The 27,682-nt window shown below is 40.9% G+C and overlaps 1 protein-coding gene across 1 annotated transcript in view; it reads left to right on the top strand.

The window, feature by feature from the left end:
* FLT1 (fms related tyrosine kinase 1) overlaps positions 1-27,682 on the top strand; it is a 317,946-nt gene that overhangs the window by 160,023 nt on the left and 130,241 nt on the right. The window contains 2 exon segments of the mRNA XM_030200343.1: positions 7,476-7,593; positions 24,697-24,805. Of these exon segments, the coding sequence (XP_030056203.1) occupies positions 7,476-7,593; positions 24,697-24,805 (227 nt within the window).

Here is a 27,682-nt window from a genome sequence, read left to right as displayed (position 1 = left end):
TGTTCAAATATTTTTACTGCTCTAATTGCCTCCTGCTCATGTTTGATCTGTTCTTACTGTACACCGCCTTGAGTGAATTCTTTCAAAAAGGCGGTAAATAAATCCTAATTAATACAATCAATCAATCAATCAATAAATAAATAAATGTATCATATTTCTATTATATAAATGTTCTACTGTGTAGTTGTAATGGGCTAGATCCAGCAAATGTCCTCTAGTTCTGTTCTATAAGGGGCACTCCAGGATAAACGCCCTGTGTAGAATAGCATTGGGCGCTGAATTCTATGCCTGACTTTTGGGGGCAAGCATTTACACCAACTGAAACCGGGTATAAATCCTGGTGCATAAGTTGGTTGTGCATCTGCGGTATTCTAGAATACTGTGTGCAATTTTCTGGAATGCCCTTAACCCACCCATTCTCCTCCCATGGGAACACCCTCTTTGCAGTTGCATGTGGATACACTCAGGCGCTATCCTATAACTGGGTACTTAGGGGTATTTCTGTGCCATTATTATTATTATTATTATTTATTATTATTATTTATCACATGTATACCTCACATTTTCCCACATGTATGCAGGATCAATGTGGTTTACAATAGACCAAAAAGGCTATCGCCAGTCCAGTAGTTATACAAATACAATAGATTGTGGTGGTCAGAGTGGAAAAGGGTAAAGGTAAAAGAGTCTGAGATAGTCCATTTATATGCTGTTTTGAAGGACTTTGGGTTTTATGTTGGAGCCTGGGGGTAGGCTTTCCCGAATAGGTTGGTCTTGAGTAATTTCCTAAAGTTGAGATGGTTTTGAGTAGTTTTGACAGCTTTTGGCAGTGCATTCCATAATTGGGTGCTGATAAAGGAAAAGGATACCTGTGATATCCCATTTGAGCCCCATTTTGGTGCCTTGCATCTATTGGAATGCATGTCCACGCTGAAATTTGGGTGCAGAATTACCCCCAGATTCTAAATAGTGCGCCTAACATTCTGCACCGAAATCCAAGTGTATTCTATAACAATTGGTTTAACAAGCCAATCAGCATTGTTAACACTTAAGCAATAATGAGCACTAATTGGCAATAATTAGAATTTCCCCGCAGCTTAGTAAAAGAACCCCTTAATCAGATAAGGATGCATAAACCTGGATATTCAATGCCTGGCATTCAGTATTGTGGCATAACAGCAGTAGGTGGCGAAAAAAAAGCTGACCTCCGCCAACTCAATATTTACTCCTTAGCATTTCAAAAGCCTCTTGTAAAATACTTGGGAGATAACGAGCCACCCGATTTCATAACTAGATGCTGTTTGCAAAATTGGGCTACATGAATACTAGACAGATCTTGTGGTTGTTTCTTTCAGGGTGGTTTTAACAAAGAAATTGGGAGACATTCTCCAGTGTTGATCAAGATTTGGGAACGCAGGCTGCAAAGACAGATTGTACATGATTTAAATATTTCTCTTCCTCACTCTGCACACCTCTCCTTTGAACTCTTGCCTTATTTCCTGATAGGGGAGGGTTTGCAGAATCCCCATGACATGGTCTGGAAGGTACATTTTTCAGCACAGTGCATCTGCTACACACCTACATTTTAATTTGCACAAATTGAGCAGATATTCAAGCATTTGTGCTTGAATATTTGTGGTTTGAATATTGTCTTTTTATATGGACAAAAATGCACATGTACAGTTTCATTATCTGAGCCAATAGTGCCCAATATATGTGCACTTTTGAAACTTTAACGTATGTGCTTGATTTTCTCCCCTGACCAAATTACACCCCAGGGTCTCTTTTTTTACTGAAGATAATAAATAGAAATAAAACAAAACAAAGAAAAGAAAATAAGATGATACCTTTTTTATTGGACTAACTTAATACAAAAAATGTATTCTTAGTCCAATAAAAAAGGTATCATTTTATTTTATTTTCTATGGTTTGTTTTATTTCTATTTATTATGCTTAAAGTTAGGCATGGATTATAGAATAGCGCTTACGCCTGGGAATCGTGCCTAACGTTAGGTGCATATACTCGTTATTCTATAACAATGCATGTTAATGTTAGGAACACCCACATTTTGCCCATGACCTTCCCATTTCTGCACCTCCTTTTTGAGATTGTGTATATCCATGCCTAAATATACACATGCAAATCTAATTAAATCTAATTAGTGCCAATAATTGCTTGTTAAAAAGCCAATTATTGGTGCTAATTAGCTCTCTATTCAATTAAATTGTGAGCACAAATTGGACATATGCTCAAATTTGCACACGTAAGTTTTGGCAACTTTTATGAAATTAAGGGGTTATGGAGCAATTCAATAAGGACCTACCTAGTTTTAGGAAGCCAGAAGGTGCCTAAATGTTAGAATTCCAGTCATTTATGCATAACTAGCCACTTACGCCCTAATTCTAGAAAGTTCTGTGCCCATATTTGTGACTAGCTCACAAATTTGCACACAAAGGTTATAGAGGGGTCCTTTAATGAAGCTGCGTCAAAAGGGGGCCTGCACTGGTATCAGTGCATGTTTCTGACGCACTCCGAGACCCCTTTTTACTGCAGCAGGTAAAAGGGAGGTCTTTGCTTTTTCAAGAAATGGCTATGCAGCAAGTGAAGCACTTGCCATGTGGCCATATCAGGGGAAGCATTTTCCGCCACCCATTAAGGTGGCAGTAAGGGCTCCCATGTTAGCCGGGTGGTAACCGTGCCTACTGCCGGGTACACACTGGTGCTACAAAAATGTAAATATTTTTGCAGTGCCAGAAATGGCACACACTGGGGGAGGGAACTACTGCCGGACTGCTGAGGTAGCCCGGTGGTACTTCCTTTTTAGCGAGAGGAAAGCCCACATTGGGCTTACCACTGCTTCGTAAAAGGGCTCCCAAATAAGGTCAGTAGCATGTGAAACTTAATTTAATAATAATAATTGCTGTTAAAATGCAATAATAGGTTATAATTGACCTGTTAGTAGTTACGTGTACAGCTGCCCTTCGTCGATATTTTATAAGTTGTGCCTTGAAATTCCAGAATGTGCAATTTCAGGAGGGCCTGAATCTGGGAGGGGCATGGAAGATTTAGGGGCGTACCAGGTAGTTACATGTGCAGGATATAAAATACTATAAATCACAAATTTTTAAAATCCAGTAGCAATGTATAAATACAACTTCTTATCATACCAATGCAGGATATTTCAAAGTCATATAAGTTTATATCTTATATCTCAGTCTCTTCAAACCATCTAACACAGGTTTCCACAGAAATAAAATACTAGCATTTACATGCCTAACTGCCTACAGTTAGGTGCAATCATTTACATCAGTTATTAAACTAGCGTAAGTGTTGCGTCTAAAGTTAGGTGTGTAACTGCGGACTTACCCTAGTATATATAATGATAATTGAACATGCAATTGCTGTTTTAGAATTCATGCATAGCACACCTGGTGTCTAATTTTAGGCGATCTATACAGAATTTCCCTCTTAGGGCTGGATTCAGTAAATGACGCTTAAAATTTAGTGCCCCCAAAAAATCGGCGCTGAATGGTATTCTATAAAGGGAGTTCCGAGATGAGCATCCTTTATAGAATAGCATGTAGCACCAGCATCTGCATGAGTTGGGTACGGATCTGCACTATTTGATAACGATGTGTGCAGTTTAAGGGCATGCTCCTGACCTGCCCATATCCCTCCTATCATTATGCTCCCCTTTGAGATCCACACGGAATCACTTAGGCCAATCAGCACCAATAATTGGGACTTAACAACCAATTAGTAGCACTAATTGGCTTTAATTAGAATGTACACGCACAACTTTCAAAGTGTATTCTATAATGCGGCGCACATAAATTCTAATGTGCGCAGCCAAAAATGGGGCGGGGCCATGGGTGTGAAATGGGTGGGTTGTCGGTGTTTCAAAAAAACAAAAACAAAACTATGCAGTAAGTTAGGCACAGCTATTTAAGCCTGGTTTTAGGTGACCTAAATGGGTGCAGCACCTACATTTTAGTCGCAAGAACAGTGCGTGCATATATTCTATAAACTACACCTAACCTACGCTAACTGTTTGTTTTTTGACACCAATTTTTAAGGCTCCATTTATAGAATTTGGCCCATTGTGGCTGACAATTAGGTGCTGCCATTTACACAAGCTATAGGGCTGGTGTAAATGTTTGTGCTTTCAATGTAAATGCATTTTTGGCCACTTGCACTATTATTGTATAAAAGAAAATAGGTGTCTTGTTTTTTTTAATAGAATAGACTTAAAATAGGCCCCATAACCAATGCCTTTGGTAGGTGCACTGTAATAGAATTATCCTCAGAGCTCTTGAGGTGAGATACAACAAAACTTTCAGTATACCCCACAAAACAGAAGTCAGCTACATAAAACTGCATAGTGTACCTCTCAACATACAATGCGTACAGAATCAGATTCATTGGCTGCCCTCCAATTGACAATTGACAAGTGTTTCTGTGAGTTAGGCATGCAATTTATAGAACACTGTAAGCTATGCACAATGCCTGCTGTCCTTACTTGTCCCATTTCTGCCTGTCATGGATCTGCTGTAACTGGACGCACCTACATTTAGGCATGGCAATCTATTTTATAATAGCATTGAGGTGCTCAAATGCCATTCTGGAATGGTAGCTCCCCATGCATCATTGAGGCTTTATTTTCCAAAGTGAGTTATCACATTAAGATGGCTTTAAACTGCATTATCTACCATTTTATGCAATGGGACGTGTTACTAATCATGTGTATTAATAGAATCTGCATGTGCAAACGTGGTGGCCCACTTTAATATACCCAATTCGAAGCCTTTGAAAATGTACTCCTTTATGCTCACAAATGTTTTTCCTGAACTAATGCACAGGTGATAGCTACGTGCTGACTTATAGCCTCCCCTTTATGCTCTTGCAGTAAAGTCAATATTAAGTCATTCTTAAGGAAACATTAGCTTGGTCTAACACATTTTTTGAGTTGTTATTGTAGCTTCTGTGAAAATGTGCTACGTGTTGAGCTTTGTTTTGTGAAACCTGAATGCCTGGAAATGCTGCTTTACACAGCTACCATGAGCATGCTTTCTTATATTCCAAACTTCTCTGATCTTGGTGCCCAGTTCAGACTAACAGAGCTGGAGCTATGTCACGCTTATTCTAGAAAGCAAAGTAGTGCCTGCTGTCCTTTATAGGATATTGAACATATGCAAGTAACTTATAGTATTTTCTATGCTGCACAAGCTCTACCCAGACTCCGCCTATCTGTACACCTATCTCCAACATCTGTGCTATGTAAGAAATGTGCACGTTTATACAACAGGATTTGGGCAGAATTTTGGCATTTATGTGTTTATATGCACACATACATGTGTAGATGCCTGTATGATAATCATTTACCCACGTAATTGGCTCATAAATGTCAACCCCCACTTTATAGAATTGCCCATGTGGCAACAAGACTGGACTGATGCCCAAAGAATGGACACGTTACACCTGTGTTATTTGCTCTTCGTTGGCTTCCGGTGATATGGTCTTATTATTGATCACAAGGCCCTCAATAATTTATTGATCATAGCAGCAACCCTGAAACTCTTATCACCCTTCACGAACATTGCATTCAGCGGGGGAAAGTCTATTGGATATACCTTCTTTCAACACAATAACTTCCACAAAGTGATTTATAGATTAGTACTGTTCAAGTAGTGGGGTCAGAGTTTTGGAATACACTTCTGATTGAGCTGCACAAGACAGAACTGTTGGTTTCATTTTGTGAACAACTGAAGACATTTATTTTTTTTTTAAGTGTTCCCTGAAAATGTACAGATCAGTAACTTATCTGCTCACATTATGTACCTGGCTAATTTTCAGGTTATGGATTTTATTGTTCATATTGTTTGGTGTTTTGAATGTTGTTTTTAGTTTCAGTGTATGAATTTATATGCTTTATTTGTAATCTGCCAAGAATTTCAGATTAAGCGGAATATAACATTTTTTTTTAAATAAATGCCTCTTTTAAAAAATAGAATTATTCCCTTAAAGAGCAGTTCTATAAATTGGGTGCTCACATTAACACATGTGTTATGTGTGCACATGTTTAGAAGACTGACATATACACACACACGTTTGCACATATGTGATATTTGGTGTTATTCTGCAGATACCCTGCTTAATGTACAGAGCAGGAATTTGCAAAGGGGGGAACATAGGTGGGGCTCTGACTTAGGTGACACATTCCTCTTACAGGAATGGGACATAACCTGGCTGAGTCAACTGGATGAGCAAGGAGAGGGTTAATTAAAGATTGATGAGTGGGGACATGGGGCTGGGGTCAGGAATGGTGAAGGGTTCCGATTGGTGCTGGTTCCATCTGTGCACCAATTGGTGTCTTTAGTGCTGTGGAGTGTGTGAGCAGAATGTTGGCGGGCTGCATTTTTGTGAGGGGAGCCCGGGTGGGAGGAAGAATTTTGTCCCTCCCATCCTTCCCCCGTTGGTTCTGTGGGTGGCCCTGTTCGGGTAGGTGGGAGATAGGAGCATGTTGCAGCCCTGGTTTTAAAGGCCATTCTTCTTAGGGTGGTTTAGTGTGGGTTATCTGAAATTATACCAATGAGGAATAAGAAGAAATTGTAAGGTTCATGTTCATTACCATCATGGATCCTGGGGTAATAGGCAGGTTAGGCATCACCGCGAGCCTGCCTTGGGAGAAATGGGGAGTTTGAAAGTGTTGGTTTGTGATTGTGCATAGGATGGTACCGTCTAACCCATGGTTGTCCTGGGGAACTGAGTTTGATTCCTACTGCAGCTCCTTGTGACTCTGGGCAAGTCACTTAACACTCCATTGCCCCTGGTACAAAATAAGTACCTGAATATATGTAAACTGCTTTGAAAGTAGTTGCAAAAACCTCAGAAAGGCAGTATATCAAGTCCCATTTCCCTTTCAAGTTATGAGCAAACATGTTGGAAGTTTTAAATTGTTTGAAGGGGAAAGGTGATTGAGTTTGAAATTGGCTAAGGAACAATAAAGCTGAGGCCAATTTTTTTGCCATGTGTGTCCATTTCAGGGGGAGCACTAACTGTCACCCATTGAGGTGGCAGTAAGGGCTCCCGCAATAACCTGGCGGTAACTGGGTGCTACAAAACTAAAAATATTTTTGTAGCTCTGGAAATGGTGTGTGCTGGGGGTGAGAACTACCACCGGACTGGTGTGGTAGCCCGGCAGTACTTCTGTTTTAGCGAAGCGGTAAGCCCGCATTGAATTTACCCCCTAGTGGATAAGACTTAGCAATATATGTAGCTGTTAGTAGTCACTAGTGGACATGTGATATACAAAAGGGGTGTGAGGGTTTCATTGACCAGTTTTGTGGGATGGCTTGCTCATTTTAGAAATATTTTGCTGTGATAAAAGTAAACTTACCATTGTGCCTGTTCCCTTTTTTCCACTGTTACCAGATTAAGATCAAATTCCAACATGTTCTTCTCTCTTTGTCCACAGGTGTGATTATCGCACCAAAAGTAATTCTTTTGTCTTGAGCAATCGCAACAGCAACCACACAGGGAACAAAATTCAGATCATCAGTGAACGAATGGAAAAGATTGAAGGAAAGAATAAGGTATTACTGTCTGTGAAAATCCTGTGGATAGACATCTTGAGTAAACACCATATCAGATTACTGAGATCAATCAAAACATAATTAAATAGAACCAAGATTACTGCATAAATCAAAGAAGATTCATACACATTAGAGTGAATTAATAATGTGCCGTTTTTTTTAAATGTTCAATAGTGAAAGAGTTAAATATAACACTAATTTTCAAAAATACTCTCCCATATGATAAGCTTAAAGTACTTTCCAAACTTCAAATAATACTTGTGGAGTACAAAAAATCTTGAGGGTGAAAAGGACTTTACCAGGGTAACCTCTCATCATAGGCATAAAAAAAACCCTTTCAAAACTGTTAAAACTCCACTTGCATACAATTTCTGGATCAAACATGACAACCCCCCCCCCCCCCCCCCCCACCAAGAGTCTGATGACTTAATTTTAAAAAAATGGAGTGCCTTTCCACTTTTATAAATCACACTGACCATGGCCAAAGTTTCGCTATACAACTGTCTCAAGGCATGACCAAAACGTCAGTGTTTCTTAAGAACAGCTGTTTTCCATGTGATTGGTCATGCCTTGAGACAGCTTTCTAGCGAAACTTTGGCCACAGTCGGTGTGATTTATAAAAGTGGAAAAGTACCTCATGAATGACTCCTGAGGAAATTAGAAATTCATGGGATAGGAGGCAGTGTCCTATGTGGATTAAGAACTGGTTAAAAGATAGAAAAAAAAGAGTAGGGTTAAATGGTCAATATTCTCAATGGAGAAGGGTAGATAGTGGGGTTCCCCAAGGGTCTGTGCTGGGACCACTGTTTTTTAACATTTTATAAAAGATCTGGAAATGAGAAAAACAAGTGAGGTGATTAAATTTGCTGACAACACAGTTATTCAAAGTTGCTAATGGTTATGGTTTATTAGACTTACTATACTGCAAATGATGGGCAGAACAGAGCGGTGTACAGACTAATTTTTAAAAACAGGCAATGAAGGAAAAGGAACTACAATATCATTAGGAAAGCACACCAATCGCACAGGAAAAAAAAGGGGAAAGGAAGAGAAGAAAGAAAAATTGAGTAGGAATTCAGATCGCAAGAGGATTGTGAAAGATTGCAAGAGGACCTTACGAGACTGGGAGACTGACATTCAAATAGCAGATGACATTCAATTTGAGCAAGTACAAAGTGATGCACCTGGGAAAGAGGAACCCAAACTATAGTTACATGATGCAAGGGTCTACATTATGAGTCATCGCCAAGGAAAAGGATCTAGTTGTCATTGAAACCCTCTGCTCAGTATGCAGTGGCAGTTAAGAAAGCAAATAGAATGTTAGGAATGGAAAACAAAACAGAGAATATTATAATGCCTTTGTATCGTTCCATGGTGCGACTATACCTCGAATATTGTGTGCAATTCTAGTCACCACATCTTTAAAAAGATATAGTGGATTTAGAAAAGAGAAGGGCATCAAAAATGAAAAAAAGTGGGTGGGACGATTTTCCTATGAGGAAATACTAAAGAGGCTAGGCCACTCTTCTTGTATCTGGAGGAGTGGCCTAGTGGTTAGGGTGGTGGACTTTGGTCCTGGGGAACTGAGGAACTGAGTTCGATTCCCATTTCAGGCACAGGCAGCTCCTTGTGACTCTGGGCAAGTCACTTAACCCTCCATTGCCCCATGTAAGCCGCATTGAGCCTGCCATGAGTGGGAAAGCGCGGGGTACAAATGTAACTAAATAAATAAATAAATTCAGCTTGGAGAAGAGAGAGATGAGGGATGATATGAGGTCTATAAAATCCTGAGTGGAGTGAAATGGGTAGGTATGAATTGCTTGTTTACACTTTCCAAGAATACAAGGACTAGGAGGCACGCAATGAAGCTACACAAATTGGAGAAAATATTTCTTCACTACACTCTGGAATTCATTGTCAGAAAATGTAGTAAAAGTGGTTAGCATAGCAGGGTTTTTAAAAAGTTTGGACACGTTCCTAAAAGAAAAGTCCATAAACCACTATTAAGATGGACTTGGGAAAATGCACTGCTTATTCCTAGGATAAGTGCATAAAATCTATTTTACTCTTTTGGAATCTTGCCAGATACTTATGACTTTAATTGGCCACTGTTGAAAACAGGACACTGGATTTGATGGACCTTCAGTCTGTCCCAGTATGACAATGTTTATGTCCATATATACTTATGAAGAGGCCTGAGCTCACTTCCTCTTTATGGTCTGGGCCCTGTGTGTTAAGTGAATGATAAAGTAACCTCCATTTACCTCTATCCTCTGCCACCTGCCATTCAACCACTTTTTAACACAGTCACTCACTTTACAGCTCATATCAATTGCTTTCAAACCTCAGATGCAGGTCCATGTCAAAGGCCTTGCTAGCATCTAAGAATGCCACATCTAGTGCTTTCTTCCATTCCAGTCCTCTGGTCAGCCTGTCAAAGAAATTGATTAGATTCGTCTGATGAGACCCACCTCTAGTAAAACCATGCTGTCTCAGGTCCTATAATTCAGTGGATTCCAGAAACTGCACTAGCTCCTATTTTAGCAGTGCTTCCAGTAATTGACACACCACAGAGGTTAGATTAAGTGACCAGTACTTCCCAACCTCATTCTTACTTTCACTTTTGTGACCATTCCCGATTCTAAAGAAGTGATGAAAAGGTCAGAAGTGGAGCCACTAAAACTCTCCTAAGTTCCCCGCCCATCTCCAGTCATCTGTGACCACTCACAATTCTAAAGAAGTGATGAAAAAGTAAAAACTAGAGCCACTAGAACTTTCCTAACTTGCTTCCGTATCCTTGGAGTTTGATTCCCACTGCAGCGCCTTGTGACCCTGGGCAAGTCACTTAACCCTGTATTGCCCCAGGTAAAAAATTTAGATTGTGAGTCCAGTAGGGACAGAAAAAGTATCTGCATATAATATATGTAAACCACTTTGGCTGTACCACAGAAAGGTGGTATATCAAATCCATGACCCTTTACCCTTTACCTTGGATGTATCCCATCTAGCCCCATCACTTTCTCTACTGTTAGATTAGCTAGCACCTCAAGAACGCATCTTCTGAAAATTGTTAAAATTGCGTTGCCCTTATATGAAGGGCTGACTCCCAGTGGTATTACCGTAAGACTACTTTTATGGACCACATGAGACATTTTGGAACCCAGAGCTGGATGGGGCAGGAGCAAAGAGAGACCATTCCCACCCTGGCCCACTACACCACCAGAGATCACCTTTGGGTAAGTCCTGGGCAGGGGCGTAGCTATGTGGGGCCACGGGGGCATGGGCCCCCACAGATTATGCCCTGGCCCCCTCTACATTTGACCCCTCCCCCCGCCATTGCCACCGCCGCATCAGGTACCTTGTTTGCTGGCAGGGGTCCCCCATCCCCGCCTGCTGAAGAGTTTTCTTCAGCGCCAGTCGACTCCGGTGCCTTCGTTGTGGGATCATCTCTTTCTCACGCTTTACGTCCTGCACAGGGCTACAAGCATTGTGCAGGACGTAAGGTGTCAGAAACAGATGATCCCACAAGAAAGGCGCCGGAGTCGACTAGCGCTGAAGAAGACTCTTCGGGGATTGGTCGAGGGAGGAACCAGCATTCATAGTGCACTGGTCCCCCTCACATGCCAGGACACCAACCGGGCACCCTAGGGGGCACTGCAGTGGACTTCAGAAAAAGCTCCCAGGTGCATATCTCCCTTACCTTGGGTGCTGAGCCCCCCAAATCCCCCCTAAAACCCACTCCCCACAACTGTACACCACTACTATAGCCCTTAAGGATGAAGGGGAGCGCCTAGATGTGGGTACAGTGGGTTTGTGGTGGGTTTTGGAGGGCTCACATTTACCACCACAAGTTTAACAGGTGGGGGGGGATGGGCTTGGGTCCGCCTGCCTGAAGTGCACTGCAGTACCCACTAAAACTGCTCCAGGGACCTGCATACTGCTGTCATGGAGCTGGGTATGATATTTGAGGCCAGCATAGAGGCTAGGAAAAATATTTAAAAAATTATTTTTAGGATGTGAGGGGGTTAGTGACCACTGGGGGAGTAGGGGGAGGTCATCCCCGATTCCCTCTGGTGGTCATCTGGTCATTTAGGGCACATTTTTGTGGCTTGGTCGTAAAAAAAAAAGGACCAAGTAAAGTCGGCCATGTGTTCGTCAGGGACGCCCATGTGTTAAGCAAGCCCCAGACCCGCCTTCGCTATGCTTCCAACATGCCCCCATGAACTTTGGTCATCTCCACAATGAAAAGCAGTTGAGGATGCCCAAAATCGGCTTTCGATTATGCCGATTTGGCCGACCCTGGGAGAAGGACGCCCATCTCCCGATTTGTGTTGAAAGATGGGCACCCTTCTCTTTTGAAAATAAGCCTGATAGTATATACAGGTACTTATTTGTACCTGGGGCAATGGAGAGTTAAGGGACTTGCCCAGAGTCACAAGGAGCTGCAGTGGGAATTGAACCCAGTTCCCCAGGATCAAAGTCCGCTGCACTAACCACTAGGCTACTCCTCCAAAAGGGGCAGAAATGGTAGATCTGTACAAAAACCACACTTGCCCATTTATAGAACAGTGCCAAAGTGTTTCCATGCAGATCTGCAAAGGGGGTGAGGCCATGCGCATAGCGTGATAGAATTCGGGGTATCAGAGCCCGACTTGCACACTGGAAATTACACCTGGCTTTGGCTTTTATAATTCGTTGCATCCAAAGCTGAGCATGAATCCTGGTGCTGTACACTATTCTATAAAGGATGCCGATACAGTTCAGGGCCAATGTTTTTAGTTGCTGAATTTTGAGCACCTTTTCTAGATCTTCCCCTGTGCAGAAGTATTCTGTAACACTGTCAGCACACAATTGCCTTAGTGTGTAAGTATAAGAGGGTGGAGGACATGGACATGCCTCCCACTTATGCTCACAACTTACAGAATACCGTAAGGGGGGTCTTTTACTACGGTGTGCTAGCATTTTTAGCACTTACTAAAAATCAGCTGGCGCTAAGTGCTGAGACACCCATAGGAATATAATGGAAGTCTCAGTGTTTAGCGCCAGCTGATTTTTAGCACGAGCTAAAAATGCTAGTGCACCTTTGTAAAAGACCCCCCCCCCTATGTTATGCATGTAAGTGCTGCATGTAGGTATGTCCATTTATGTCTGCCATAGAACTGGCAGAAATGGACACACCTAAATGTAGGCATGTTTCTGCTGGTTAATGCTAATATTCTATAATGAAAATTACACATTGATTCTTTCTGTGGTAATAAACAACATTGATTTTTGCAACTTGATGCTTAAAGGGGTTTACTCACTTAATGTTCACTGTCTTCAGCTTCTTCGAAACACAGTGGTAAAGCTGATTTCAAGAGCTAGGAAATGGAACAATGGCACTCCTTTATTGTCTCCCAGAATGCCATAGGATTAAATATAAAATATTGGTACTTGTTTATAAAATGTACCATGCCGGACACTTGCTTTCCTTATGCTGTTACTTAAACAGTGAAAAATCAATTCACTTTTACCCATTCTACACCATTCAGGATTTTGTAGACCTCAATCATATCACCCCTCAGTCATCTCTTTTCCAAGCTGAAGAGCCCTAACCTCTTTAGCTTTTCCTCTTATGACAGGAATTCCATTCCATTTATCATTTCGGTCGCTCTTCTTTGAACCTTTTCTAATTCTGCTATATCTTTTTTGAGATACAGTGACATTTGATCGTACTGGACAACACGCAATCTTCATCCTTCCTGACCCTCCACATATACCTCATACGACCACATTTCAACCTTGTACTTGCTATCAACCGACTGGGCAAACGCCTTTGACGGTACTATGTAAGCCACATTGAGCCTGCAAATAGGTGGGAAAATGTGGGGTACAAATGCAACAAATAAATAAATAACTGAACGCAATACTCAAGGTGTGGTCGCACCGTGGAGCAATACAGAGCATTATAATATTTTGGTCTTATTTTACATCCATTTCCTAATAATTAATAGTATCCTGTTTGCTTTTTTGGCTGCCGTTGTACAGTATGTGTAGCAAGTTAGTCCAGGAGCAGAGTGGTATATAGTCAGTCACCCTATGTATTAAATTGGGAGAAGGCACCCAGCCTGATTTTTTTGGGTATAGACCCCATAGTTTCACTGTGGAAAAGACAGTTGTCAATACCTGAAGAAAGGGTTGGTCTTGTGCAGTTACCATGCTTCCTAAAGTGAGTCACCATCCACTTAAAGGGATTTGACAGCTATGAAACATTGATGGTTGATGATTGTTCTTTTCATTGTAAGCCCACACTGTGACCTTTCACTGGTATTGTCAGTGTTTTGAGAAGCCTTGAGGTCATACTGTTTAAGAGCACAGGAAGTGTGTACTATTATTACTAACTCATTGAGGCTGGAAAACTGTGACAATTTTAATGTTTAGCAACACTTCCGTTGAAGTCTCTCTGAACGTACATTGAGAAACTCCAGCAATATAACTGAATAAATCTGTGACACAAGCGCTGGTACTTAATCATCAAATATCCACTTCCACTTTTCTGAATGGTTCAGTTCCCACACCCTGAAGACATTTCTGTTCTCACGTTTTGACTTTCCCATTAATTCAATCAGAGTGACCTCCATGCTATTTTTAGATCCTTAGTAAACTTCACTATAATAAACTTCCCTCTTGTTCCACTTCCTATGGTCATAATTAGATCAAATTGAGAAATCATGTAAATGTTGCCCTAATGAATTTGTTAGTATCTCTTCAAAGCAATTAGATGATTTCATTTTTATTGACAAAATGAAAATCGATGCCTATCCAGGTATTCAGCAAGGCTCTCTGGATAATGGCCAGTGATGAATGTCCAGGAATCTTTTTAAATGCCATGGTTGGAGTTTAAATGAAACACTGACCACAGAGTTTAAATATTGACCTGACAATTTAGAAACACCTAAGGAGAAAATCCTAAATATAATTAAAAGGATGCACTTGTTCTCCTTCCCTCAAGGATGAGTGTAGAATTAGAGCTGAATAAATACATTTAGTTACTCCTGCCTGGGAGTTTGAGGATGCAGCTGGGAATCAGATCCCTTTCCAGCAGTCCTCAAGATGAAGATCAGATGAACAGTTACCTATCCCTTGGCACAAGGTCTTCACTCTTGCTGTGTTTTCCTCTTTACGCACTTCGCTTTGAGGGAACAGTACAGTTTAGGGGGTGAAGAACTTTTGTGCATGAAAGAGGAGTGGGATTTGGAAGTGATTGTATGTGATGATCTTAAGATGACCAAACAGGTAGAAAAGGCGACAGCGAAAGCTAGAAGGGTTCTCTGATGCATAGGGAGAGGACTGGTCAGTAGAAAAAAGGGAGTGATGATGCCCCTGTATGACACTCTGGTGAAACCTCATTTAGAATATCATGTACCAATCTGGAGACCAGACCAGGATGGAGTCGGTCCAGAGGGCGTCTACTAAAATGGTCAGTGGTCTTTGTCATAAAGTGTATAGGAACAGACTTAAAGATCTCAGGGGATCTTTTACTAAGGCGCGCTCACGTTTTTAGTGCTCGCTAAAATTGGGCGCTCGCTAAACGTTAGAGACACCCATAGGAATGCATTGGCATCTCTAACGTTTAGGGCACACCTGTTTTTAGTGCACGCCAAAAACGTGAGCGCGCCTTAGTAAAGGGAGGTCTCAATATGTATTCTTTGGAAGAAAAGCAGTAGAGAGGAGAAATGATAGAGTGGTTTACCTCTATGACATGAGAGTTTCTTTTAATGGAAAAGGAGCTGTAGAATGAGGGGGCATAGAATGAAGATATAAGGGGATAGACCCAGAAGTAATCTGAGGATATACTTTTTTATGGATAAGTGGTGAATTCGTCCAGTGGAGGTGGTGGAGGTGAAAACTGTTTCTGAATTCAAGAAAGTTTGCGGTGCTTCACCCCTCTCCCTCTATCTTGGAGTCTTCCTGCCAATGTTGCTGGTGCTTTGCCCCTCTTCCAGTATCTTGGGATATTTCTGCCAATGATGGTGCTGGTTTACCTCTCTTCTGGTGTCTTGTGGTCTTCCTGCCTATGTTGATGGGGCTCTTTTCCTCTCCCAATGTTTAGGGGTCTCCTTGTTAATGTCTTTCTCATGGTAACTTGCAATCTTCAAGCCACTGTCAGTGCTCCATGGCCCTGTATGGGTGCCCTAGGCATCTTCATACCACCCTTGATGCTTTGAGTTCAGTTGCCTCTGTCTATCGGCTAGTTTTAATCAAGTTTGATTAAAAATGGATGGAAAAATCCCACTGTCAGGTGGTAATTTTATAAGGAGCTGCCTGGTTTTAGGCAGTAAGACTGCACATAAATGCTGGTATTTTAGTCATTTACATGCATAAGAGGCCATTTATGCCTATATGTGACCTTTTCTAAAATACTAACATGAAAGTATGCACATAAGTTTCATGGTGTGCACATTCACTGTAAGCATGCAGAGGGGTGAATTTGGGCAGAGCATAGATTATAAGAAGATTCCTTTTCTAAGCTACAATAACAATGTCCTTAGCGTGCCCATACATGGTTCATTCCCATGAACTGAGGCCAATTTTACCATGGTTGTAAAAAGTTCTAATTCCTTACTTACTTAATTAATTCCCATGTGGATTGAAATTCCATGTGTAAAGGGGGAACGGATAGTGAGAGGAGTGTACTACCATCCACGTGGCCAGGATGAACAGATGGATGTAGAAATGTTATCAGAAAATAGGGAGGCTAACAAACTGGGCAACACAATAAAATTGGGTGATTTCAATTACCCCAATATTGACTAGGTAAATGTAACATCAGGGCATGCTAGGGACGTAAAATTCCTTGATGAAATCAAGGACTGCTTTTTGCAGCAGTTGGTACAGGAGCCAACAAGAGAAGGAAAAATTCTAGACCTAGTCCTTAGTGGAGTGCATGAACTCGTGCAGGACGTAATGGTGCTGGGGTTGCTTGATAACGGTGACTATAATATGATCAGATTTGATATCGGCTTTGGAGTAAGTAGACACAGGAAATCCAATATGTTAGCATTTAACCTTCAAAAAGAAGACTATGATAAAATGAGAAGAACTGTGAAAAAAAACTTAGAGGAGGAGCAACTCTGAAGGTCAAAAATTTACATCAGGCATGGATGCTGTTCAAAAATACCATCCTGGAAGCCCAGGCCAAATATATTCCATGTATTAAAAGAGGAGGAAGGAAGACCAAATGACAGCCAGCATGGTTAGAAAGTGAGGTGAAGGAAGCTATTAGAGCTAAAAGAAAATCCTTCAGAAAATGGAAGAAGGACCCAAATGAAAATAATAAGACAATGCATAAAGAATGCCAAGTCAAATGCAAAGCGCTGATAAGGAAGGCAAAGAGGGACTTTGAAAAAAAGATTCAGCTAGAGGCAAAACACATAGTTCAATTTTTTTAGGTATATCAAAAACAAGAAGCCGTCAAGAGAATCGGTTGGACCGCTAGATGACCGAGGAGTAAAAGGGGCAATCAAGAAGACAAAGCCATAGCGGAAAGATTAATTTAATTATTTGCTTGGTCTTCACTGAAGAAGATTTGGGAGAGATACCTGTGCCAGAAATGGTATTCAAAGCTGACGAGTCAGAGAAACTGAATGAAATCTCTATAAACTTGGAGGATGTAATGGTGCAATTTAACAAATTGAAGAGTAGCAAATTTCCTGGACCAGATGGTATTCATCCCAGATTACAGAGAGAATTGATTATCAATAGAAATCAAACAAAATAAAACATGGAAAAGAAAATAAGATGATACCTTTTTTATTGGACGTAACTTAATACATTTCTTGATTAGCTTTCGAAGGTTGCCCTTCTTCGTCAGATCGGAAATAAGCAAATGTGGTAGCAGATAGTATATATAAGAGAAACATCAAAGCATTACTTTGACAGTCTGACAGAGTGGGAGGGTGGGGGTATGCATGGGGACATCAAAGCATTTTATTGATATTCTAACAGGATGGTGTGGGAAGGTGAGAGGAGGGTGATAAACAGAGAAATAAACAGAGAACAACTTTATGGTTTATAATGGGCTAGAAAACCCAGATCCTTATTAAGTCCTGTCTGTTGGGTGTCAAAATATTCAATCATTCTTATTTCAAAGGTCTTACGTTCCTGTATTGTTTTAAAATTACCTTTCAGTATTCTTACTGTGAAATCACTGGTGTAGTGTTCTGGTCTTGTGAAGTGTTGGCCCACAGGGGTGGGGGCCTGACTGGCACCGGCTATTTTCATGTGATGTCTGTGCAGATTGAATCTTGTCTTAAGCATCTGGCCTGTTTCTCCAATATAGCATCCTTCGTTATATTTTTTACACTGAATGATATATACCACATTGGAAGATGAGCATGTGAAAGATTCCTTTATGTTGAATATTTTTCCTTTGTGAATGACTGTGGGGTCCTGTGAAATGTTTTGGCATAGCTTGCAGCTGGATGTATTGCAGGGAAATGTGCCCTTCTCTTCACCTTCAGTCTGTGTTGGGAGTTTACTCCTGATCAGCTTGTGTTTTAAGTTTGGTGGCTGTTGGAAGGCCAGCAGTGGCGGGGATGGGAATATCTCTTTCAGTAATTCATCCCCCTGGAGTAGGGGCTGTAGATCCCTTATGATTTTCCTCAGTTTCTCCAGCTCTGGGTTGTATGTCACTACAAGGGGAATTCTGTCTGTGGCTTTTTTTTCTTTGTACTGTAGAAGATTTTCCCTTGGTGTTTTAAGGGCGGAGGCAATATTCTTGGAGATTATTTTGGGGTTGTAGCCTTTCTGTTTGAAGGATGCAGTCAGGGTTTCAAGGTGTCTGTCTCTATCCCCTGGGTCCGAGCAGATACGGTGGTATCTTGTGGCTTGGCTGTAAATAATGGATCTTTTTGTATGTGAAGGGTGGAAGCTGGAGTTGTGGAGGTAGCTGCATCTGTCTGTGGGTTTCTTGTACATAGATGTTTGTATACAGCCATCACTGATTGAGACTGTGGTGTCCAAAAAATTGACTTTTTCTGGGGAGTAGTCAATTTTGAATCTGATTGTAGGATGGTATGTATTGAAGGAATAGTAAAATTGTTTCAGAGTTTCTTCCCCCTCCGTCCAAATCATAAATGTAAAAATGTACCGGTAGTATTTTAGAGGTTTGGTCTGGTACGTATTCAGAAATGTATCTTCCAGCTCAGCCATAAAAAGGTTGGCATATTGGGGTGCTGTCCTGGTGTCCATTATTTGTAGATAGATATTATTGTTAAAGCAGAAGTAGTTGTGAGTTAAAATAAATTTGATTAATTTTGTAACAGTTTCTGGTGAGTATTGATGGTCCAGTGTCGATCTTTTTAGGAGTCTCCCACATGCAGCTATGCCATCCGCATGTGGAATGTTGCTGTATTCTACATCCATCGTGACCAGAAGGGTGTTTGGTAGTAATTGCTTGATATTTTTCAATTTATTCAGAAAGTCTGTGGTGTCTTGTATGAAGCTGTTAGTTTTGTGTACGAGAGGTTTCAGAATTCCCTCTATGAATCTAGATTTTCCTCCGTGAGTGTGCCAATACCTGATATGATTGGTCTGCCAGGGTTTCCAGGTTTATGGATTTTGGGTAGCATGTAGAATGTGCCCACAGTGGGCTGGTTTGGTATGGGTTTCTTCAGATGAGGCTGCGCTTGTGTAGGAAATGTTTTGATAAGGTCTTTTAGCTGTTTTGTATAATCCTGTGTGGGGGTCCTCACTTAGTTTCCTGTAGTATTTATTGTCTGAGAGCTGTCTGTGGCCCTCTTCAATGTATTTTTGTGTGTCCATAATTACCACTGCGCCTCCTTTGTCGGCGGGTTTGATGATAATGCGTTTGATAGTTTGTAGAGTTCTTTTTTTTTTTTTTTTATCATTTTAATATGAAATATACAAAGAATAACTCTTTGACAAGATACACCAATCTAGGAAACATGTTCTAACTTAATAGAAAAATTTTACAAACAAAAGTATATATTCAGTTGGTTATTATAGTCCACAAATTGATAGATTCAAGATATAGTAATACCAAAGGAAGTTGGTGCTAGAACACTATTAAATTAAAAAAAAAAAACAAGCAGTGGTTATCCATAATTATGTAGGACTCATTTATCTGGGATTAAGCCTGGTCTCGCTTCGTATCAAGGAATAACCTCAATTGATCTGGCTCAAAAAACACATACTTCTTCTCTTTAAATATCAAAATGCATTTACATGGAAAGCGTAATTGGAAGACTGCTCCTATATTTAATGATTCCTGTTTCATAAGCAGGAATTTTTTCCGTCTTTGTTGGGTACATCGAGCAATGTCTGGAAATTTAGAAACTTTGCTTCCCTTAAATTCAGGACACAAGTTTTTAAAATAAAGTCTCAATAAAGATTCTTTATCTTGCAGAAAGACAAAAGATACTATCAGGGTTGCTCTAGTCTCTGTATTATCCTTCGATTGTTCTAGAAAGTTTGTCAAATCTAGTATTTCAGATGGGATATCCTGTGGAGATTTTTCCTGTAATGGAGGAGTCTTCACATCCAAATAGTAAATTTTTTGAATTGGGGGAATTGTTTGTTCAGAGTATTTATATATTTCTTTCAAGAATTTAGCGAACATGTCTTTAGGAGCCACAAATTGAGATCTTGGAAAGTTTAATATTCGCAAGTTCAGATTTCTTGAGTAATTTTCCATATTTTCAATTTTTCTGTGGATTAATATACGATCCCCAGAGATCTGAGCTTGTTGCCGATTCAATTTTTCAACTTGTGTTTCCAGACTAGTCTGCTTTAGTGAAATTCCCTCCATTTGAACTTTTAAGGAATTTATCTGAGAATAATTATTCAGTGACAACGTAATGAATGAAGTACAGACCTTGTGAAGTGATTCCAGGGCTGCCCAGATAGATTCCAATGACACTACTTGAGGCTTAATCAGCGGTTCAATCGCTAAGGCACAAGCCGTAGCCTGCGCTGTTGTTTCGGCCGAGTTCCCACCGATTGCCCCAACTAGATCTTCTAGTGTTCGTTGGTCTCCCTGCGCCATCCCAAGCATCTCCACGGGCAGCACGGACGTCTCCGGAGAGCGCCACTCCTTCGAGCTCTCCTTTCCTTCAGGGCTCAGCACAACACCTCCGGGCGTCCGCGGCGGCGTTGGGGTCAAAGGTCCCAGCGGACTGAGCGATACGTCGCTCTCCTAAGCAGGGCTCTTCCCTGCCCTGCTAGCGGATACGTCCGCAATTAGAGTTGAAACCAGATATGCTGACATGGACTGCTGCCCAGGTAAGGAGGGAGTTTGCTTCGGGAGAGGTGGTCCCCTCGGCTTTCCTTTCCTTTTCGGCATAGTTATTATAAGAAACAAAACTTTTAGAAAGTTTTTCTAGGAGTGTCCTCATCGCACATCCTGCTTGGTCGCCATCTTGAATCTCCGTCTAGTTTGTAGAGTTCTTATGGCTGCTCTTTCTGGTGGGGTAAAATTGTACAGAATTCTCTTTTGTTTGTTGGAAAGTTGTGATTTAACCTTATGTCTGAAACTTTCTATGTAATTATCCAGCTTGTAGTTTTGTCCCTCCTGTGAGGTGAAATAAGTGTTCTTTTGTTTAAGACTGTGTTCCGGTCTGTTTGGTGTCCCTCTATTGTGGAAATGTGCTTTAAGTCGCATTTTTCTAAAGAATTCTTCTAGGTCTGAATATAGTTGGATTTTGTCCAGTTTGCTGGATGGGCAGAAAGAAAGTCCTTTGGATAGTGCAGAGACTTCATGCTGTGATAATTGAAGGCTCGAGAGGTTTATTATCCCCATCTGATCTGCATCTGTAAAGGTGTGATCAGTATTCCCAGGTTTGTTTGGGCTCTGATTTTCACATGCCTCAGATGTATATCCAAGTGTCTCCAAGGTGTCTGGGGATGTTGGTTCTGCAGAGCTGTAGTTATTCAAGGATAAGCTGTTTTTCCCTCTCTGATTCTGCAGGAGAGAAGACAGCTTTATTTCTTTTTTGCGGATAGCAATGTATTGTTTTTTTCTTTGGATGCTATGCAGGTCCTCTTTAAGTTGGTTCATAAGGTGTGGATGTAGTTCCTCATGATTTCATCCCTTTGGGTTTGTATTATTCTCTTTTTCTTGTAGAGTTGATGTATAAGTTCATTTCTTAGTTTCTGACTAGTGCGTTTAAGGAGTTTCTCTGCATAGTCAGAATTGTAAGTAGAAGCCAAAGGATTTTTGATCCTCAGTCCTTTGGGAATGGTGTCATTCTTCTTGCAGAGAGAATTGAAAAATGAACTTGTGGAACTATTGTTAGTAACATGTAATTTATCTTTAAAATCAAACGTGGTACCGAAAGATTGTATGGTGGCCAATGTAACGCTAATTTTTAAAAAAGATTCCAGAGGAGATCCGGGAAATTATAGACTGATGTCGATGCAGGGCAAAATGGTAGAGACTATTATAAAGAAAAATTACAGAGCATATTCAAAAGCATAGATTAATGAGGGAAAGCCAACGTGGATTTAGTGAAGGGAAATCTTGCCTTATTAATCTATTACATTTCTTTGAAGGGGTGAACAAACAGGTGGATAAAGATGAGCTGGTCGATATTGTGTATCTGGATTTTCAGAAGGCATTTGTCAAAGTACCTCATGAAAGACTCCAGAGGAAATTGGAGAGTCATGGGATAGGAAGTAGTGTCCTATTGTGGATTAAAAACTGGCTAAAAGATAGAAAACAGAGAGTAGGGTTAAATGGTCAGTATTCTCAATGGAAAGGGGTAGATAGTGGGGTTCCTCAGGGGTCTGTGCTGGGACCGCTACTTTATAACATTTATACATGATCTAGAGATGGGCGTAACTAGTGAGGTAATTAAATTTGATGACGACACAAAATTATTCAAAGTTGTTAAATCGCAAGAGGATTGTGAAAAATTACAAGAGGACCTTAAAAGACTGGGAGACTGGGCATCTAAATGGAAGATGACATTTAATGTGAGCAAGTGCAAAGTGATACATATGGGAAAGAAGAACTCGAGTTATAAATTCATAATGCAAGGTTCCGCATTAGGAGTCACCGACAAAGACAGGGATCTAGGCGTCATCGTTGATGATACGTTGAAATCCCCTGGTTAGTGTGCGATGGTGGCTAAGAAAGCAAATAAAATATTAGGTATTAGGAAAGGAATGGAAAACTAAAGGCAAAAGAGGTGGAGTTGATGAACAGAAGCACAAGCAGAAGAAAATGTGGCTAGATACGTAAAGATAGGTGACAAGACAGAGAGGAAAGGATGTATAATCATTCAATCAGCTTCCTTTGACTATTGAGCTTCTGTATTATAAAAGCCTTTACCTCTTATTGCTAAATGTTACCTGAGCTACATTAAGTGTTGCTGGGCCTCCAAATGTGGAATGTAGAGCTGAATCTAATATGACAGTATAACCTGCATGTCAACAGTATAATCATGTATAGTGTATCAACCACAATATAGCAAAATCTTCCCTCCACCGTAGCAAAGCACAACAGCGAAGTGTTAAATAGCATCTGCTAATGAACATCTGTGCAGAGGTTCCCCCCTTTCCATTGTTAGCCTAACTCAGTGGTTCTCAAACCTAGTCCTGGAGGCACCCCAGCCAGTCAGGATTTTAGGATATCCACAATGAATATTCATGAGAGAGATTTGCATGCAGTGGAGGCAGTGCATGCAAATCTCTCTCATGAATATTCATTGTGGATATCCTGAAAACCTGATTGGCTTGGGTGCCCCAGGACCAGGTTTGGGAACCGCTGCCCTAAGTACAGAGCTCTGGTCAGCATCTAGAGCACTGCTTCTCTACCCAGTCCTCGAGGCATACCTAATCACATCAGGTTTTCAGGATATCCACAATGAATATGCATGAGATAGATTTGCATGCACTGCCTCATTGGTATGTAAATCTCTCATATGCATATTCACTGTGGATATCCTGAAAACTTGATGGGACTAGGTGTGCCTCAGGGACTGGGCCGAGAAGCACTGATCTAGACTAAATGCAGGTCAGTGCTCCATGTGGCTGTGTTTTATTAGCTCTGCATCACCCCACATTAATATTTGGAAATATGACTGTAGCATAAGTATTGACATGATTTGGAATTAGTCTATGCCTTTCTCAGTAGTTCAAGGTGAGTTAAATTCAGGTACAAGAGGTATTTTCCTGTCCCTGAGGGATTTATAATCTGAGTTTGTACCAGAGGCAATGGAGGGTTGAGGGATCCTTTTACTAAAGTGCGCCAAAAAATGGCCAGAGCTGGTGTAGATGCGTGTATTGGTGCGTGCAGATCCATTTTTCAGGGCACCTGCAAAAAACACCTTTTTGGGGGGCTGAAAATGGATATGCAGCAAAATAAAAATTGGCATGCATCTATTTTCGGGCTGAGACCTTACCGCCACCCATTGACCTAGCGGTAAAGTCTCATGCATTAACTGGGTGGTAATGGTCTACATAGGTACAATGCCAATTACCGCTCGGTTAGCGCCGTGTGCCAGACATTTTCCTGCACACCTAGTGGACGCGTATAAAAAATGAAATTACTGCCTAGGCCTCACGGTAGCTGGGTTGGTAGTTCAAAACTGACGTGCATAAGTCACACATACGCGCCCACGCAGCTTAGTAAAAGGGCCCCTCAGTGACTTGCTCAAGATCAAAATGAGTGGGATTTGAACCCTAGATTCCCTGGATTTCAGCTTGCTTCCACTGCTAACCATTAGGCTACTCCTCTTTGTGAGAACCTGTTTTCCTGTTATTTCTCAGAATTGCTAGTGTGTTTTAAACAGCTACCTTCAGCTAAGTGCAGCTGTGGTGCTTTTCCCTGAATCCTACCTACATCAACAGAAACGTTTCTGTTTTCAAATGCAGTGCAGCAAAAGCGAAAAACAGTGGGCATTCAATCTCACTAGTCTAGACAATCTAAAAAAGAAATAAACACTTTTACAACAAAATAATCACATCAAATCTCACAAAGCAATGCACACATAAAACAAACAAACAAACAGTGGCTTTCTAATCAATCTGACTTGGACTATATATTCCAACAATAAAGGAGTGCTCTGATGAGGTCTAAAACTGTGATTTCTTCCACAGACTATTGGCATGCTGATGGTGGTGGAATCGAGAGCCTCTGGAGTCTTTAGCTGTGTAGCTTCCAGCAAAGTAGGAAAAGACAAAAGGAACATTAACTACTTTGTGACAGGTGAGATATTAATTTATTGGGATTTCACTCATGCTAAATAACTATCATCAACATATACAGCAATTTTTTAGACACTCTTGTTCTTTAACAACTCCTCAGAAGGTCCAGAGCAAATGATAACATAAGAGAACAGGGTTGTGTGACCTGGAATGGATATTTGAAGTTCATTTGATAACCCCCCTGCCACCAGGCAGGAACTACTTATTTAAAAACAGAGAAAGCTGGAAGATGCAGGAATTGCTTAAGTGCAATTAATGCGGTTCTTAAAAAAAGGCAAGCATTTTAAATTGATTCTCTATCTTCTAAGCATGAAGTGAATAGGGTGGACTGCTGGAAAATTTTTGTTTCATGTTGCTTCCCATTTTCTGTGTTGTTTATTGGAATGTTCATTTTATTCAGGGGTTCAATCCCCCTGTTGTCATCAGAGGAAATGACATAAAATGGAAATTTTCAGGGCCCCCTCCCCACAGTCACCACCACATTAGGAGCAGAAAATGCCCCCTTTCCTGCAGCCTTTCCCCAGTCCCCATGGTCCCCTGGTCATATTTGAATATCTATAGTGTCCCTTTGTTCCTGCCTATGGCTGTGCCATATTTAATATGGTGGCTGTGACCTGACTCCTAGAGGTCGACTGAATTTTGGGTTTGGGTTTGGGGTCAAAACCGGCCTTGTTTCAGTTTTGTCCAAAAATGCTGGTGCATTTTTGGCTGAAGTCGGAACACCCCCTTCTCTAACCAAAAGCAGGTCTTCCACCAGGAGGCTGTCCCCAGGTGTGAATACCGTCTGCAATTTCAGTTTTGGCCAACACTGAACAGAAAGTTTCAATTGCCCTCTACTTTCACCACAGTTTCATAGTACTACCACAACTCCTAACGCTATAATGAGATTATGTTGAAAAGTCATGGCTGCCACAGGTAGGCTCAGAGGGGCCTAGGGGGAGTGGAGGGAGGGGCTCGAGGGTCCTGGATCATGGAGGTAGGGGGAGTTGTGTCATATTTTGGCAACATTGGGACCAACATTTGCACTGCAAGCAGCCTCCTGCTGTTGGCAAAAGAAATCCTGCCCATTTTTGTTTGCCAGTGACAGGAAATGACAGAAGAAATGTTGTTTTTTGTTTGGATATCTGATTGTACCAAGAAACCTGTCTTTAGGCGAAGACCTTTGCCAGCTAGTACATCGGCCTCCTAATGCTGCAACGTGTGGAGGTGATACTAGGGGTATCAAGTTGGTAAGGATATGCAGAGAAAATATTTTTTGCTAGTTTTTGAGTCATTTTCAGACTATTCCTCTAACTTTCTGATATTTGGGGGTTCATTTCAAATCTTGTTGTTTCCTGAATTGCAGGCTCCTGTATGTATAATTTATTATCACTCAAAATCAGGCTGGAAAGTGACATCTTAAAATTCTAATAATCAACAAAGCTTTTAAAATTTTTTTTTGTTAATGCAAGGAATCATTTGGATCTTGTCTAAAATTAGATCAAACTATTGAGCTGTAAAGAGACCTGTAGATGAGGTGCACAATTATGCATGTAAATGATAAAATACTATAATTCATGCATGTATTCAGCAATCAGGTGTGAGTATTCTATAAAGAAAAATAGGTACCACCTGTGCTTAACAGAACAGGCTCCAAATAGGAACCTTCTGGGTTCCTAAATTCAAGTGCCCATAAATGCAGCATACTGTCTTAAACTGATTTCAATGCTATTTTTCCAAGTGAACTTGTCAAGTTGCCCGTCATCACACTCCTTCCCGGTTATATTGGTGTTCCTCAGGACTCTTTTCTTGCACCTATATATTTCTCACTCCGCTTCTCACCTTCCTTTCTGCTGTGCAGATGATATCCAAATACTTTATTGTGTTTTTTCCTCTGATTTGACTGACCTCAATCTTTGCCTTCAGAAAGTTTCTTCTTGGTTGCATGATCACCGTCTATTTTTAAACTCTAGCAAATGGGAAGCAATTCACTTTCCTAACCCTTATGCCCTCATTCCATCGAATCCCATTATTGATCAGCACTCTCTGGACTTCAAAGAATCTGTGAAGATTCTAGATGTCCACTTTGATATCTCACTTTCAAAGTTCAAATCAATGCTGTCCTTAAAGCTTCTTTCTTCGTTTTCCATCATATTTGTGCTGTTCAGCCTTTTTTCTTAATCGCTTCCATTGGTTCTCTTCTTCTTTGTTTAATAATCACTCATCTTGACTATTGTAACTCTTTGTATGCCGGCCTGTCCCTCTACTCCCTAAAATGCCTTCAACTCATTCAATCTACTGCTGCCCATCTTTTACACCATTCCAAAACTTTTGATCATGTCACTCCACTCCTCCATCTTGAACACTGTTTACCCCTTTCTGCCTATATTCAGTTTAAGCTTTTAACACTCGTGTCCAAGTCTTGCCTCCCCTCAGCCCCAGATTACCTATCCTGCCTCCTTATGCCTTACACCCCTTCTCACTCACTTCACTCTGCTACGTTTGGTTTTCTCCATCTCCTTCCCCCTTCTGCTGTCTGTCTTGACTCCACTCGTGCTTCTGCCATCAACTATGTTGGTCCCAAGTTCTGGAATTCCACGCCTACTCTCCTCTGGTCTGAATCCTCTTATGCAATACTTAAAACAGCTCAGAAAACTCACCTTTTCACCCTTGCCTACCCTGCTCATCTCTAACCTTTCCGTCTTTCTCCTTCTAGCAGCTAACCTTGTTTTATGTAAACCATTTAGAAACCAGTTTTTGACATATGTGGTATAGCAAGCCCTTGTAAGTAAATAAATAAAATTGTAAAAATAATTGCCCTTTTGGAGGATAATTTTACAACAGGACAACTATGTTCAAAGTCAGAAAAAGGCACCCATTTTATTCCTATGATATAAAG

This window comes from Microcaecilia unicolor, chromosome 4 (genome assembly GCF_901765095.1).
Source record: "Microcaecilia unicolor chromosome 4, aMicUni1.1, whole genome shotgun sequence".
NCBI lineage: Eukaryota > Metazoa > Chordata > Amphibia > Gymnophiona > Siphonopidae > Microcaecilia > Microcaecilia unicolor.
Note: the sequence above shows the minus strand (reverse complement) of the source record. Positions and strands in the feature narration are given on the sequence as shown.